Source organism: Dendrobates tinctorius, unplaced genomic scaffold (genome assembly GCF_039654945.1).
Source record: "Dendrobates tinctorius isolate UK_male_01 unplaced genomic scaffold, ASM3965494v1 ptg000048l, whole genome shotgun sequence".
In the NCBI taxonomy this organism is placed as follows: domain Eukaryota; kingdom Metazoa; phylum Chordata; class Amphibia; order Anura; family Dendrobatidae; genus Dendrobates; species Dendrobates tinctorius.
This window is the reverse complement of record NW_027361716.1, coordinates 17,026,101-17,043,700: the sequence shown is the minus strand read 5'-3', so window position 1 is coordinate 17,043,700 and position 17,600 is coordinate 17,026,101. Positions and strand designations below refer to the sequence as shown.

The following is a 17,600-nucleotide window of genomic DNA, read 5'->3' as shown; positions in this document are numbered from 1 at the left end:
ACAGTTCTGGTTCCTCAGTTTAAAACGTTTTTCCTTTCAGGTCATCGGGGGTTAATGTCAGTTTTTCCCCCGCTGGTGTAATTGCATTGCTGCTGGGTTTACTGATGTTTGGTCACCATGCCCAAATCCTTTAAAAAGTCACCTGATGCATCAGCTGACTATTGGTGATACAGGTCCTTGCTGGAGACCAACCTAGCAGAAGCAGTTTTCTGGAGTTTACCACGTTTGGTGTTGAGTGATGTTGCTGTTGATATCTGCGGTTTGGAGGTTTGCAGAGGTGCAATAAGCTAAGTGCTGTGTTTTTGTTGCCTCATCCCTTTTGTGTCTGTTCCCCGCCACCTGTTTCTTATCAGTAGTGGCTAGGCTAGTGTCCTATGCCGTCCAGTGCACTAGTGAGGGCAGTTTAAGGTGACAGTTTAGGGATGAGGTATGATGACGTCGGCAGGGAAAGACCTGTAGATTCAATATTGTATTTGACAGGAGCAGGTCCAATAACTTGCTTTTCCTGGTTGATTTATAAACCAACAGAGGTAATGGTTTTGAATTGTGTATAAAAACTTACAGCTTTTATCGCAACCAGAAGACTATGTGTGATTGAGTGTCTGGATAGTTAAAATCCCCCTAATAAGGACCCTACTTGTTGCCTTATCCATTTGCTTCAGGTTATCATCCTCTACCGATTCAGTAATGTTAGGTGGTTAATAGCAGACACCATTACTGCCATCCCATGTATATCTACCCATACGTTATATCATAACTCCCCTCAATGTCATCATTAACCACACACCTTAACCCTTTCACAACCTATGACGTATAGGTACGGAATCCGCCATTGAGCCCGCATGTTTTGCAGCATGTCATTTCATTCCATCAGTTGACATGTGCCCCTAACAGCCATGGGTGGAATTGCGATCCACCCACGGCTGTTAAGAGGTTAAATGCCACTGTCAGACAGCTGCATTTAGCATGCTCGTACCAGAAGCACCTCACAAACCCGGCCCATCGGCGCCTGAGTCACACGACCACAGGTTGCCGATGGACCCGTGTGGTTAATCAAAAATTATAAGTTAAACCGCACCTCATATAGCCAGAGTCCTACAGGACACTAAGTAAGACGCACATCACATCCAGGGAGTTCATCCCGGAAAAAAAGTCCATACCAAATAGTAGAAAAGACAGCGCCTCAAAACGTTGGTGAAAAAGAATTCACATTTTATTCTGCCTCCTGTGGCAACGTTTCGATCCAAACTTTGCCACAGGAGGCAGAATAAAATCGTAGTTACTTACCGATAACGTTATTTCTCTGATCCCATGACGGCACCACGGAGAGAGAGGGATCCGCCCCCAGGGACAGGAAACCTACAGATGAAAAAGGCAGTACCTCTCTCCCACATCAGTTGGTTTACAGAGCATTACACAGAACTCTCAGCTGCAACTCAAACTGTTATAAAAAATCCAACATTAATCAAATTAAGCTTAACAAAGGCACCGCGTGGCTAAGTAGTAACACTAACTCACACTTATGTGCACACCTGTGTGTGTGAAAGGGAGGGGATGTACGGGTGCCGTCATGGGATCAGAGAAATACCGTTATCGGTAAGTAACTACGATTTTCTCTTTCCCCCATGACGGCACCACGGAGAGAATTACAAAGATTGTACATCTAGGGAGGGACCACCGCCTCCAGAACCCTTTTCCCAAAGGTGAGATCTGAAGAGGAGGTCAAGTCTAGACGGTAATGTTTGAAAAATGTAGAGGGGGAAGACCAAGTGGCAGCTCTACATATCTGATCTATTGAAGCGCCGGCTTTCTCTGCCCAGGATGATGCCACTGCCCTGGTTGAATGGGCCCTTTCGTCCTCTGGGATGGCCGCCCCGCAGGAGTGGGATAAGGTGATGGCTTCTCTTATCCACCTCGCCAGTGTGGACTTCGATGCATTGGACCAGGCATCTTTTTACATCTAAAGTGTGTAATATCTCTTCTGTTTTGTTTTTGGGATCGGGACAGAAAGAGGGTAGGGAGATTTCGAGTCCTATGAAAGTGTGATGACACTTTGGAGAGATACGTTGGATCAGTTCTAAGAATTACCCTCTCATCCAGGATTTGCGTGAAGGGTGAGTGGGCCGATAAAGCTTGTATATCACTAACGCGGCGGGCAGAAGTTAAGGCCACTAGGATGGAGGTCTTAAGTGACAATATTTTTAAGGGAATTTCCGTTAGGGGTTCGAAGGGAGATTTGGTTAGAGCATTTAGCACTAGGTTTAGATCCCAGGATGGGGTGGTGTGTAGAGGGATCGGTCTAGATCTACTTGAGGCTCTAATGAATCTCTTAACCCATCTATTTTTGGCTAGGTCGTGGTTATACAAAGCTCCTAAGGCCACCACCTGTACTTTTAAGGTGCTGGTAGCTAACCCCTTCTCCAACCCCCTTTGCAGGAATTCCAGAATTTTATCTACAGGGATTTCGCCCGTTGGGTCGGAACCTGACACTGATAAGAATTTCTTCCACACTTTGCCATATGCTTTGGTGGTTACTGGCTTTCTACTCTGTAGTAGCGTGGTTACCAAGTTTGATGAGAAGCCCCTGATGCTTAGGAGCTCCCTCTCAAAAGCCAAGCTGTCAAGATTAGGTTTTTTATGTGTGGGTAATAAACAGGACCCTGGTATAACAGGTCTGGATTTTCTGGTAGAACCCAGGGGTCTGTCACGGACATTCTTCTCAGCCAGGAGAACCAAATTCTCCATGGCCAGAAGGGCGCTATTACCACTACTGTCGCCTTGTCCTCCTGTATTTTCCTCAGTACTAAGGGAATGAAAGATATTGGGGGGGGAAGGCGTAGGCCAGATGATAATCCCAGGGTATCGTGAAGGCGTCTAGGGCTACTGGGCCCCCCCGGGGATCGATTGAGCAGAAGGTCTCCAGCTTCTGGTTCTGACTGTTCGCAAATAAGTCTATCTCTGGTTGACCCCAGAGTTTCACGATCTGGTTGAAGACTAACCAGCTTAGTTCCCACTCCCCCTGTTTTAGACGTGTCCTACTTAAGAAGTCTGCCGTTCGATTTTCTGAACCTTTTATGTGAAGGGCTGTCAGGGATTCTAGATTGTGTTCTGCCAGGTGGAAGATGGACTTTGTTACCTCCATCAGTGGTCGACACCTGGTACCCCCTGGTGGTTTAGGTATGCTACCACTACCTGGTTGTCCGAGAAGACCCTTATGTGATGGGAACATAGTGAATCTAGAAAATAAACGAGGGCTAGTTTCACTGCCAGCAGCTCTTTCATATTGGAGGAAGCATACTCTCTTCCCAGATCCCAGGACCCCTGTGCCACCTGGTTGCCTAGATGTGTGCCCCACCCCCAAGGACTTGCATCCGTAGTTAGGATCTTTGTTGCAGGCAATGCCCAAGGAACCCCCTTGGCTAGGATGGCTGGAGCTGTCCACCATGTTAAGGAATGCCTTGTTTCTGGCGAGATGTTTAACTGCGTGTCTAAATTTCCGTGTAGGGAAAAATCTGCATCTAATATTTCCCACTGCAAGCCCCGGGTATGGCTCTGGGCCCATTGGACGGCTGGCATTCAGGCTGTCATAGACCCCAACAGTGACATGGCTTTCCTCAGGGTGGTGTTCGGGGAAGCTATTATTTGACATGTCATTTGCGTCATTTTTTGAACCTTTGCCTTCGGAAGGTAACATTTCTGCTCGATTGAGTCCAGTGTCATTCCCAAATACTCTTGCACCTGACTTGGTACGAGTCTGGACTTGGGCAAGTTCATCATCCACCCTAGGCTCTGTAGTGACTTCATGACCAGGTCCAACTGCTGTTTGCAATGGTGAAAGGTGACCCCTATTATTAATATAGTCCCGTACCTGGATGATCAGAACGTTTTGCTCTCTTATGTGGGCCATTACCTTCGTAAATACCCTTGGAGCAATGGCTAGGCCGAAGGGGAGGGCTCTGAACTGAAAATGTTTTAACCCCCCTGAATCATCACTGCTACTCTGAGGTATTTCCTGTGATCCCTGTGAATAGGCACATGATAATATGCGTCCCTCAAGTCTAATACGGCCATAAAGCAAGCTGGGGGAAGCATTTTTATACAGGATTTTATCGTCTCCATTTTGAAGTGCTGCACTTCTAGATATTTGTTCAGCTTTTTGAGATTTATAATCACCCTGTACGAACCGTCTGGTTTCTTGCGAAGGAAAAGAGGGGAGTAGAAGCCTTTGCCCCTGTCTTGGTAGGGGACTTCTTGCAATATGTTTTTCTCTCTTAGGATCGCTATTTCCTGTTGTAGGGCCAGCTGCTCTTGTGATGTCCTTTGAGGGGCTATCACGAAGGAGTAGTTTGGTTGGGAAATGAATTTTAGCCTCAGGCCTTCCTTTACTATGTCCAGTATCCAAGAACTTGCAGATATTTTTTCTCAGGCCTGGAGAAAGCAGGATAGTCTTCCCCGACCTGGGGAGTACATTCATTGTGGCTTTTTGTTGTCGGGGGGGGGGGGGGGGGGGTTGTTAAACATAGAGCCCTTATTTTTATTTCTCCTATCCTTCCATCGTTCTTTGTTCCCTCTTGGGGGCTTTCGTCGCATGAACCTTCTGTTCCGAAAAGGCCGTTTGTATGCCTGACTGGGGAGCCCGGGGAAAGATTTTTTCTTGTCCCCTGCCTTTTCCAGGATGTCATCTAGTGTTGGCCCAAATAAAAATTCCCCCTCGCACGGGATTGCACACAATTTGGTCTTTGTTTGTAAGTCTCCCGGCCAGCATTTCAGCCATAAGGCGCGTCTTGTGGCATTTGAGAAGGCGGCTGTTCTGGCTGCCAGCCTGGTTGAGTCATAGAATCGTAGAGTTGGAAGGGACCTCCTGGCCCATCTGGTCCAACCCCCTGCTCAAAGCAGGATTCGCTAAATCATCCCAGTCAGATGTCTGTCCAGCCTCTGTTTGAAGACTTCCATTGAAGGAGAACTCACTTCTCGTGGCAGCCTGTTCCACTCATTGATCACTCTGTCAAAAAGTTTTTTCTAATATCTAATCTGTGTCTCCTCCCATTGCTTCTAGTCTTTCCTTGTGCAAATGTACTACTGATGCATCCGCCAGGAAGGCTGCTGCCCCCCTCATCACAGAAACTGACCTCTGCATTGTATCTCTTGGGACTTTCCCCTTTATTTGTGACTCTAAGTGATCTAGCCAGACCATTAGGGCGCGCGCCGTGCACGTGGCTGCTATGGCTGGCTTTAGCCCCCCCTGCTTTTTTGTCCATTGGGTCCCTCAGGGTTCCCATGTCCTCGAAGGGCAGGGCAAATTTTTTAGAAGCTTTTGCAATTGCCACGTCTAAGGCTAGTTTCACACTAGAGCTTTTGAGCGCAGCGACGGCCTGCGCACGGCCGCGCCTCCGCCGGTAGCTCCGCACACCGGCGCATGACGCTGCATGCGTCCCCTCTTTGTCACTGGGGGCGCAGGCCGTGCACAGTATGCGTTTGGCGGCGCATGCGCCTTTTTGACGGTGCGCCGAGCGCAACCAAACTGCAGCAGGTTGCGTTTGGCGCAGGTCGGTGCACCGTCACAAGGACGCATGCGCTGCCAAACGCATACTGCGCACGGCCTGCGCCCCCAGTGATAAAGATAGGGGACGCAGAACGCATGCAGCGACATGCGCGGCGCTACCGGCGGGGACGCGGCAGGGGGCGGGGCTTAGCGGCGGCCGTGCGCAGGCCGTCACTGCGCTCAAAAGCGCTAGTGTGAAACTAGCCTAATTTAGGAGCTTTACTCCATGAGGAGCAGGCCGGGTCGTCGAAGGGGTATTTCCTCTTGGGTGTCGAGAGGACTTTGTGTTTTTTTCCATTCCCGTTTAATTAGAGAAAGGATTTTCTCATTGACAGGAAAAGCTCTCCGTTTTTTTTGTTCCAGCCCACCAAACATCAGATCTTGGGCTGTTTTCTTAGGCCGTTCATCTACTAACCTCATCGCTGTCCTCACCGCTTTTACTAGGGTGTCTGTTTCCTCGATGGGGAAGCAGCTACGTCCCCCTTCTGAGGATGATGATTATTGGGAGGATGACGAGTTACTTGAGTCCGACAGTTCACTTTCTGACTCGCTAACACTGGACTTAGGCGACCTACACCTGGACCTACGTTTCTTTTTTGAGGCTCTAGCGCCCTTAAGGGCGTCTTCGACCTGGGTCCTTATCAGGGTTTTGAGATCTGAAGCAAATCTCGGGGATTCCTCCTGAATTGTTTGCTCTATGCATGCCGCACAAAGCTTTTTCTCCCATATAGGGGGTAGCTCCTCCGTGCATATGGCACATATCATGTGCTTAGATTTGGTCGTGCATTTACGCCCCTGAAAACAGAAGTTAACAACCGCATATTAGCGAGCGGGCCTTAACGGAGATCACTCACCCTCCTTATGGAACGAGATACCGTCTCAGGCGTAGGGATTATTTCCACTGCCGAGTCCACGTCTGGCTGTGCCGCCATGGTGGAACTTTGGCTGCGCCGCGATCCTGCGTGACCGTCGCTGCTGTGCTGCTGGGAAAAGCTGCGCTGGCGCTGTGAATGTTGGCGCTGTTCCTGCGTTTGCCGCGGCCCCTGCTTCGGGCAACGCCAAGTCTCCTTTTGCTTTCCGCTCATGGCGACGCTTCTTTAACCCTTAATGGGGTTTTTTTTTTTTTTTTTAAATGTGAGCGGTTTTTTTTTTTCCTTCCTCTTCCCCGGCGCCGCCTCTCCCAGCGTTCCCTGCACCCCCGGAAGTGGCTGCCCGCGCATGCGCACTGCGGCCTCCCAGTGGTGCACTGCGGCCCCATCTACTTTGGCGCTTGTAACGGCGTGCGCGCACGCCGTCTGCGCCCGGCCGTACCTTGCACCTCACGGTAGCCGCCGCTATCTCCGGGTTGCCCAGGCCTGTCCAGCCGGTGCTGTACGTTCGCCGATCGTCTGCGCCGCTCCAGCGCTCTATGTGAGACTGGTGGCCGCCGCCACCCCTGCCTGCTTCCTGGAGGTCACCAACACCTCCCTTGGTACGGCCGGCCCCGACCTGTGCTCCCGGTGACCGCCGCCACCTGCACATGCTGCCTTGCGGCTCAGCGGGCCTCTCCCATAGTGACCGCCATTCACTATGCTGCAGGAGGCAGCCCCTTTTTTTTTTTCTTCTTCCTTTCTGGGTTCAGCAGACTTCCACGCTTCTTCACTGCCTCTCCCCACTCACCCTAAAGGCCCGCCGACCCCAGTGGTGGTGCTTCGGGGGGAGCCTGTTCGAGGCCTCGACCCAGCTGAGGCAGGGAGCCCCGCTGCCTATCACCGGACTGGATCGGTCCCCAGAATCCTACGACGACTTGTCAGGTATGCTGTACGTTCCCCGTCAGGGACAGGAATCCAACTGATGTGGGAGAGAGGTACCGCCTTTTTCATCTGTAGGTTTCCTGTCCCTGGGGGCGGATCCCTCTCTCTCCGTGGTGCCGTCATGGGGGAAAGAAAAAATGTGAATTCTTTTTCACCAACGTTTTGAGGCGCTGTCTTTTCTACTATTTGGTATGGACCCGTGTGGTTGTCATTGCCAGATTGCTCATAGCAGATGATCATTTTAGCTCACATAGCAGGACTATTGAAGCGAGTGAAAAGTAAAAAAAATGTTTTTAAAAAAAAAAAAAGGAAAGAAATATTAAAGTTCAAATCACCCCCATTAAAAATAACAAGAACACACATTTGGTATCGCCATGTTAATAATCGCCAGATCAATTTATAAAAAAAAATAAACCAAATTGGAAATTGCAAAACGAGAAAAAAAAAAACAACACCACAATTACTTTTTTGCAACATTGCAATAAAATGCAATAACAGGTGATCAAAACATTGCATCTACCCCAAAATGGTATCAATAAAAACCATCAGCTCGGCGGACAAAATAAAATATTTTTTGTCTATAAACTTTGGATTTTTTTACCACTTAAATCAAGCAGAACCTATACATGTTTGGTGTCTATGAGCTTTTACAGACCTGGAGAATCATAACGGCAGGTCAGTTTTGGCATTTAGTGAACATAAAAAAGAAAAAAAAATTGTGGAATTGAACTTTTTTTGCAATTTCACCGCACATTGAATTTGCTTCCTGTTTTCCAGTACACGATGATAGAACCAATGATGTTATTTAAAAGTACAACTCGTCTCGCAAAAAACAAGCCCTTACATGGCCATAGTAACAAAAAAAAAAAAGTTATGGCTCTGGGAAGACTGGGAGCAAAAAACGGAAATGCAAAAACTGAAAATCCCAAGGTACTGAAGGGGGTAAAACTGATTAAACGAAACTACTCCTCATATCCCTTTTTGTTTTGCCCATCTCTTCTGAATGTGGTGTAACCCTCTACGTTTGTCACCATTCATGGCTCTTGCAGCAAAGTTTCTGAAATGTCTACTACACTTCTAAAGGTTCTAAATAGTTCAAGGCTACATAGCAATTTTGTTTCATTTTTTTATGGAGGTTGCACATTAACGGTGTGACACTGTAGTTCAAGTTTACCTGCAGCTGTTTTTATAAATGAAAAGCAAAATGTTCAAGATTTAAAAAATAGACAAAAAAACAAGACTCCCTGATGTGAACAAAGACCGATTATCAGTGTCCAGAGCTCTCCTCGTCACAGACCCTGCCTGAAGGTGAGAGACCTTGGATACCTAACCAACATGTAGAAGTTGGTTATAGCAATCTACATTTCAGAAATATTTCACGAACATAGAAATATTACAAGTAGTAAAAAGGTTGCAAGACTTTATGATCAAATATTTTTATTTAAAACACATGTACAACCCCTTTGGGAGATCCATTTGGAGCCCAGAAGAAATCGTCCAAGTCCCGAGCTGGTGGGATGCTCATTTTGGTGTTCAGGCGTCAGAAATACTATGGAGACTGTTCTTCACTTTGTTTAAGTTAATTTTCCAGGAGTTGAGAATATCGTATAACTGTTGCCACTGCTGCTTCCCAAACGTTCTGTGTGTGCTGTGACTACAAAATTAAATAAAAATGTAAATCCTGCAATACGGGTCTGCAATTACTTAATAATTTCATTCTGCGCCGCCGGTTCCAAAGCACAATTCCCGGTTTACAAGCCAAACTATAGAAAGACGCGCAGCTAATTAGCATTCAGGCCACTTTCACGGTCATTAAGTGAAATGTGCTGGAAAATAGGACACTTTCATTAAATAAGCTAATCACATTCAGCTCTGTGCTTTAATAAAATTATAATAAATAGGCAGCATTTAACTACAAGCACATGATGGGAACCGGCTAAAATATTAAACAGATATATTATGAGAAATAATTAAAAAAACCTAGAGATTACACATTGCGGTAGGGAAATGATTGCCTTACCTCACAACAACTTTCTTCTGCGTCTGGTCAATCTTGCAGTACACCATCTTCGTTTTCACGGCTGTAATTAGAAATATGAGCACCATGTATGTTACAAAATTAAAATGCCGAAAAAAACATCTATATAGGACACTGTACTAAAAGTTCACAAAATTTAAAAAGGGGCCTGCTAGTCGTCACTTTCCAAACAAGGATGTGAAGACTTGACATGAATGGCAGATTTCTCGTAATACCCCTAAAATGTGCTGGCAACAACGGGGGTTCATTTACATGGAGATATTATGGCTCTGTAAAATATTTCTGAAAGTATGAACTACAGCTCCGCATGTCTCATATACAGAGAGAACAAATGCTTTACTACAGAGTAATGCTCCTCCAGCTCTAGATTGCTTGAGTTGGATTTCTCCTACAGGAAAATCTGAAGAACGTCTTCTATGCAGACCTGCGAGAGCTGCAGTAGGGTGTAACTGTGGAGAATATATATTATACACAGTCAGGTCCATATATATTTGGAAAGAGAACATTTTTCTAATTTTGGTTCTAGACATTACCACAATGAATTTTAAACAAAACAATTCAGATGCAGTTGAAGTTCAGACTTTCCGCTTTCATTTGAGGGTATCACAGAGATATGTTATACAAAACACTTATTACCCACATGTTTACTTAACATCAGCACAATTTTGGAACCAAAATTTTTTTTATTAGCAACTTATAAGGGTTAAAACTTAAACAGCGATTTCTCATTTTTACACCACCATTTTTTTTTTTTTTTTGGGACCACATCACATTTGAAGTCACTTTGAGGGGTCTATATTATAGAAAATACCCAAAAGTGACACCATTCTAAAAACTGCACCCCTCAAGGTGCTCAAAACCACATTCAAGAAGTTTATTAACCCTTCAGGTGCTTCACAGGAATTTTTGGAATGTTTAAAAAAATAATAAGGAACATTTAACTTTTTTTCACAAAAAAATTTACTTCAGATCCAACTTTTTTTTTATTTTAACAAAAGTAATAGGAGAAATAGGACCCCAAAAGTTGTTGTACAATTTGTCCTGAGTACGCTGATACCCCATATGTGCAGGTAAACCACTGTTTGGGCGCATGGCAGAGCTTGGAAGGGAAGTAGCGCCGTTTGACTTTTCAATGCAAAACTGGCTGGAATTGAGATTGGACGCCATGTCGTGTTTGGAGAGCCCCTGATGTGCCTAAACAGTGGAAAACCCCCACAAGTGACACCATTTTGGAAACTAGACCCCCTAAGTAACTTATCTGGATGTGTGGTGAGCACTTTGAACCCCCAAGTGCTTCACAGAACTTCATAACGTAGAACTGTAAAAATAAAATCATTTTTTTCCCAAAAATGATCATTTCGCCCCCAACTTTTTATTTTCATAAGGGTAACAGGAGAAATTGGACCCCAAAAGTTGTTCAATTTGTCGTATGCCGATATCCCATACGTGGGAGTAAACCACTGTTTGGGCCCACAGCAGAACTCGGAAGGGAAGGAGCACTGTTTGACTTTTTCAACGCAGAATTGGCTGGAATTGAGATCGGACACCATGTCGCGACTGGAGAGCCCCAGATGTGTCTAAACAGTGGAAACCTCCCAATTCTAAATCCAACCCTAAGCAAGAGCCACAGAAGTCCCGTATATTGTAATATTTGTAATATAAAAACTCAGTTGAATAGGTACAATAACAGAAAAAAATATATCAATAAAAATATTACATAAAAATAGCATACAGAAAGGATGCACCTAGGAAGTTAGGTACTAAATAGAATTGCCAAGGGGGATATGCACAAACAGGTATCAAATAGTGAAAAAAAACACAAATATGTAAAAATTGAATAAAGTGCTTGTGCAAGCAAAAGGGTTTGAAATCAAAATCACAATTAATGCAAGTACATGGTAAATCTCAAAGTGTGTGTCGGTCATTAGATTCAAGATGCTCATTGTGAATGTGAAAGAGTCATGTGCATAGTGCAACACAGAATAAGGTGTGTATAGATGCACACTGAAATAATAAGATTATTTTCCCCTTTGGATATAATTTTACAATGGCAGTGTGAATCCCTGGCACCCAGATGGCGTCCTCCCCAACAGGCATGACGAAGGCAGCGTGCCTAAACGCACGTTGGCGAGGACGCCATCTGGGTGCCAGGGATTCACACTGCCATTGCAAGTTATTTTCCACTTTGGATATAAATTTATCATTATTCATTATATTCATCATTCTAATTTATCATTCATCATTATTATTCAGGTAATAATGTGATCGCACATCAGAGGAGAGAGAAATTAAATGGAAAAATCAGACCTTTTTTGCTGTCGTAGTTATACCGTTAATAACTGTGACCGCAACACTGGGGTCGGTAAAAACCAGAACTAATCATGTTCTCTGGGGGCTCTCGGCTACCCCCAGCAACCGAGACCACAGAGAAATTCTGACGCTGGGGGGCGCTATAACCTTAAAATGTCAGCATCGTTAAAAAGCGGCGCTGTGGTTTAAGTACCCTTAACTGCCACCGTTAAAAGGCGTATCTGCGGTCGTTAAGGGGTTAAATGCAACTCATTCTCCCCTGCTCGCGATCGCCGGCATAGCAGGGGAGAACGATGAGAGCCGTGTTCAGCACCCAGCGCTGGAAACAGCACTTACTGCAACGCTTCTTCCCTGGCACCCGTCCGTGTGGTACTGATGCAGCATACGCATGCCACACGTGCCACAAATATTACACACACGGACACTGACATCTCGGGTACCGGAAATATCAGGACGTGTGAAAGAGGCCTTATAGCGGGTTTATGTTTGGCAGCTGTTACACACTGAAAGACGCTTTTTATTGCAAAAAATAGTTTTTGCATCACCACATTTTGAGAGCTATGTTTTTCCATAGTTTAGCCCACAGAGTCATGTGAGGTCTTGTTTTTTGCGGGACAAGTTGACGTTTTTATTGGTACCATTTTTGGGCACGTGACATTTTTTGATTGCTTTATATTCCGATTTTTGGGAGACAGAATAAGCAAAAACCAGCAATTCATGAATTTTTTTTGGCGTGGGGGGGGTGCGGGGTGGCGTTTACACCATTCTGCGTGTGGTAAAATTTATAAGGCAGTTTTATTTTTTGGGTCAGTACGATTACAGCGATACCTCATTTATATAATTTTTGGCGCTTATATATAATAAAAATTATAAAGAAAAAACAATTGCTTTTGCATCACTTTATTCTGACAGCTATAACTTATTTATTCACTGATGGAGCTGTATGGCGGCTCGTTTTTCTGCATGACAAGATGACGTTTTCAGAGGTACCATGTTTATTTGTATCTGTATCTTTGATCGCGTGACATTCCACTTTTTGTTCGGCGGTGTGATGATAAAGCATTGGTTTTTTGCCTTTTTTATGGCGTTCACTAAAGGGGTTGACTAGTGGGACAGTTTTATAGGTTGGGTCATTATGGACACGGCGATACCAAATAGGTCTACTTTTATTGTTTAGATTTTTTTTATTCAAATATTGATTTAATGATAAAATATTTAAAATAAAAAATAGAATACTGATTTTTTTTAAATCAATATTTATTCTATTTTAAATATTACAATTTTTTAAACTTTTTTTACGTCTATTCTAATTTTTACACTTAGTGCCACTATGGGACAATTACTTTTTGCAGGCTGATCGCTTCTATAGCATGCAGATGAAGCAGCATCTTTGTGCTATAGATGCTTGTCAGCGCTGCACTGACTGCACTCTGACCTGAGAGACTTCCTGACATGCACTGCGCATGACAAAGTTTCTTCGCTCTGGTAACTCGGATGTCGTGATAACGACATCGGGTTACTATGACAGCGATCGGGACCCCGCGTCATGGCGCCGGGTCTCTGAGCCAAAGGCAAAGGGTCTGTCAGCCCTCTGCTGGCTCCCGGAATGCTGCGTGTTCAATTGCAGTATTCCGGGGGTTAAAGTGCCAGGTGTCAGCTGTGAGAATCAGCTGACACCCAGCCGCGCACTCCCCCGTGTGCCCAGCCGATCGCTATGACATACTATCCCATCTGTGGTCAAATTGGCCCAGAGCACATGGACGGAATAGTACGTCTAATGTCAGAGAGGGGATAATTATTATTAACCTAGGCACACATACCAATACCATTTAGGTGTAGAACCACTTGCACCTGTCCTAAACTACACAACAATAAAAACACAACCAAAATGCAAAACAAAGCAATAAAGATTTGAGACATTAAAATATAAAATGCTCTGTCCATGATATCACATACAAAAAGTATTCCATAACTAGCTGACAATCACAGAGGGAGACTTACCATCAATGACAAACGCTTCCACATCATCTGCCCCGAGCTGCAGCTCCTGCTGCATGGTGTCAAATAAAATCTCCTTGTTTTCCACAGCCATTCCCATAAATGTTAGAAGCCGCATTTTTTCCATGTTTTGCTCATGTGAGAGACCTGAAAAAGGTATACAAGTGATAATACAAACTAAAAAAACTAAACAGTATTAAGTCACCTAAATGAAGGTCTTTATGTTTGGACCAAAGCTATAAACCATCAGTATGTGGAGATTTCCATCGTCATATGACAACCATTGTAATCTTATATTTAATTTCATAGAAAAAGGTCAAGAAACAGCGCCTCTCTTATCCACAGGCCGAGTCTGGTACTTCAGTCCAATGCAAAATGTGTATGCATTTATAAAGAGGAAGACAATCCCAAGATACAGCAAACTACAAAACACAAAGGTTGCCCAGTGGCGTGACGACCTTTCAGATGTAGCAATGGTACAGGTTTATACAGGGTTCTTCATTCTTTGAAACCGACGCACTCACATTTTTATTTACCTTATTGATTTATTTTTTGATTAGTTTTTTTTTTGTTAAATTTAAAAAAAAGATTTTTTGTTTTTTTATTCTCTGTATGTAATTTACTTTAGGAATTTATGCACCATCAATCCACGATTGGGCGAAATAAATGGTCTTTATAGAATTTGGGCTACTGACATTTATTGATGTATATGTTTTTTTTTTTAAAAAAGGAACAATGACAGACTGTTAAGGGGTTTGGTCATGTTGTGCCACAGCAGTGGTAGGTGGATGGGGGGGGATTAATCTCCCCTCTATACCCCCATATACACACAGATATGGGATGCCACACTTAATTGTTGGGGTGTTCCCTTGTCTAGTGACACTTAAGGTACGGTCACACTAAGCGATATTGCTATAACTTGTGACGTTATAGCGATATTGCTAGCGACATCGCTGTGTGATACTTACCTACAACCCGCTCCCCCGCTGGTTATCGCTGATCGTGCTAGAACGTTCAGGACTGTTTCTCGTCGTCAGCTATCTGTGGAGAGACTAGCGTGGAGCCGGGCGGGAGGACGCAGGATCGCCTGCTGTGACAGGTAAGTAGCGACCCCCGTCCCCAGCGATGTCGCTAGTGAGATCTGCCTGTGTGGCAGCTCACTAGTGACCACTTAGCGATGTACCAGCGATCCTGACCGCGTCATATCGCTGGTTGGGATCGCTGGTACATCGCTAAGTGTGACAGCACCTTTAGGGACTTGTGTCCTGTCCCTTCCTCTGTGATCTATATGTTTAGCTCCTTGCTAAATTATTATTATGCAGATGTGTCTTTTTGAATAATCCTGATGCATAAATATAGACAGTCATTACTATGACTAGATCGACTGGAAGTCTGTGGACATGAGCAACGTGCGAAAACCTTTACCAATATGGCATGTTAGAAAATCAATGGGATGGTGTGTAGTAGCGCACTCTTAGAATTGTGGGTAGAATATCTGTGACATCACAGACATGCACAATGAAAAAGGATGTAACACCTGAAAGTATTTCACTAATCATGGGATATTCTATATCACTTTTCACTATTTAGAATATGTATATCTATGTATGAATAATGTTTTATGATTGCATATTTACAAAGTCAATATACACTTTATATATAATAGAGATGTCATCCTGTGCACTAAGAAAATATTTAATGTTTAGAATTTATTCACCAATGAAGGACATATGTGCACCCTGTATAAACCTGTACCAATGTTATATTCACTGCTTGAGAAAGGATTTTACATCCGAAACGTCGCCACGCCACTGAGCAATAAAGTCCATGTTTGGCATTAAAGTGCGCGCATGCGTGCGTGTGTATATATACGTGCGCGTGTATGTGTATACGTGCGCGCATATATGCGTGCATATATGTGCGTGCGTGTATATGCGTGTATATGTATATGTGCGCGTGTATATGTGTGCACGTATGTATATGTGCGCGTATATGTGCATGTGCGTATGTATATGTGCATGTGCGTATGTATATGTGCGCGTATATGTGCATGTGCATATGTATATGTGCATGTGCGCGCGTGTGCATATGTGCGTGTATATGTGCATGTGCGTGTATATGCGCGCGCGTGCGTATGCACGCGTGTGCATGTATATGTGCGTGCGTAAGCGCGCGTGTGCATGTATATGTGCGTGCGTGTGTATATGTGCGTATGTATATGTGCGTATGTATATGTGCGTATGTATATGTGCGTATGTATATGTGCGTATGTATATGTGCGTGTGTGTGTGTGTCTGTAGATCGATATTGTTAACCCACAAAAACAAAGAAAAAAGGTGCCATCCTCGCCTTGCATGGGTGCACTGAGGAGCCTCTGCTGCTGCTCCTGGTGTCTGACATTGAGCTCCGCGGTGGAGCATTTCATATACGCTGTGAGTGCAGCCAATGATTGGCTTTTGTGCTATGTACATGACGCCAGGTCGCAGTCCATGCCATACACCAAGAGCAGTGGCAGAGACTTGCTGGAGGAGCTGGAGAAGGGGGGGTACAACTTTTTTTTTTAATCTTATAATATTGCAGCCGGGATAAAAACTTAATTGAAAGAACAAGCTCCTTAAGATGAATTCATGTTTATATTCTTATTCTCATTTGTTTTTATCCAAGTTCCCCCTCATATTGCTTGTGAAAAGAACCATTTCCTGTGCTGGACACACAACAGGCAGGGTTTACAGCATTACAAGATAAGTTACTAATTAGGTGAATAATTAGCAGTAATTACAGCAGAAGAGCAGACCACCTATGGAACCAAGACAAATTACAGCAACCAAAAGGCCTTTGGTCAGCCAGCTTAGAAGTAGAAAAATCAATTAGCTCAAATTAACACAATTAACAAATGCAGGTTGATTAACTTTGAAAAGCATAAACAGGGTCGCTGCGTGCAGAGAAATATTAGGTGGACACGAGAGGGCGATTCGGATGACAAATTGTAATGCTTCAATTCTAATTAGTAATCAAGGAATCAGCACATTCCTGCCAAAGAAATAACACAAATCACATGAGATCTCATCTAAAATAAACTTCACCCAATGCTCCGCTCGCATGGGAATTTGTGAAGCACACAGCCCGGTCATCCGTTCCTCCAGCACAGCCGCTTCCATGCAGTTCACACACAGTGGATTTTCATTGTCTACAACACATTTCTTAGGATTCTTTGTTTGTGAATTTATTTTACTCCTTGGCAATAAAAAAAATACAAGTATATTAAAAAGCTGCTCCACTGGTTTAGCTTTGTTTTCATATGAAGCCCCTTCATGACTCACTGACTGTATTAGTGATGCAGCTGTTCTCTCTATTGCTTGTTACATAGCTGCCTTCTGCCTGTAACTACAGTGGCCGGAACGCGCTCCAATCGCTGGAGTTTCACCACTTAAATGGCACGATCGTGGATGTACGTGGTGACTGGCTACTACTGTCTCTCAAGACACGATCGTGGGGGGACGGATGAAGACCTCCCACCGCAGCCATCTTGATTCTCCTGCAAAGCCCACCCTTTGAGGAGCTTCATAGGAGAAGGTCTTTACTGTAGACTGCAATATATATGTGACTAGACAATTGCAAGCTCAACTTCATAAAGGAACTAAAAAAAATGTAAAACAAAAAAAAATAATAATTTGAGAATTTGTTTTGTTTGTGATGGAAGGGAACTGTGGAATGATGATTGCAGGCCAATTTATACAGCGCAATGAATGCTGCTAAAACTAAACTCAAAAAGCTATTGCGGAATTGTGTGTTTTGCCCAGTTTCACTGCACTTCAAATATTTTTTCTGTTTTTCAGTACACTGAGTTTTTTTGCCTTTCTATACAAATAATTTTTCTCTTTAGTCTGCTCTCTGTAGAAACAGGAGATCTTTGACCCTG

At 44.2% G+C, this 17,600-nt stretch overlaps 1 protein-coding gene across 1 annotated transcript in view; it reads right to left on the bottom strand.

The window, feature by feature from the left end:
• Positions 1–8,755: 8,755 nt before the first annotated feature.
• The window catches only part of EIF3M (eukaryotic translation initiation factor 3 subunit M), a 42,488-nt gene continuing 33,643 nt past the window's right edge, over positions 8,756–17,600 (bottom strand). The window contains exons 9-11 of the mRNA XM_073576325.1: positions 13,685–13,828; positions 9,356–9,416; positions 8,756–8,989 (exon numbers count right to left, since the gene is read on the bottom strand). Of these exons, the coding sequence (XP_073432426.1) occupies positions 8,869–8,989; positions 9,356–9,416; positions 13,685–13,828 (326 nt within the window). The 3' untranslated portion in view covers positions 8,756–8,868. The remainder of the gene's footprint in view (positions 8,990–9,355; positions 9,417–13,684; positions 13,829–17,600) is intronic.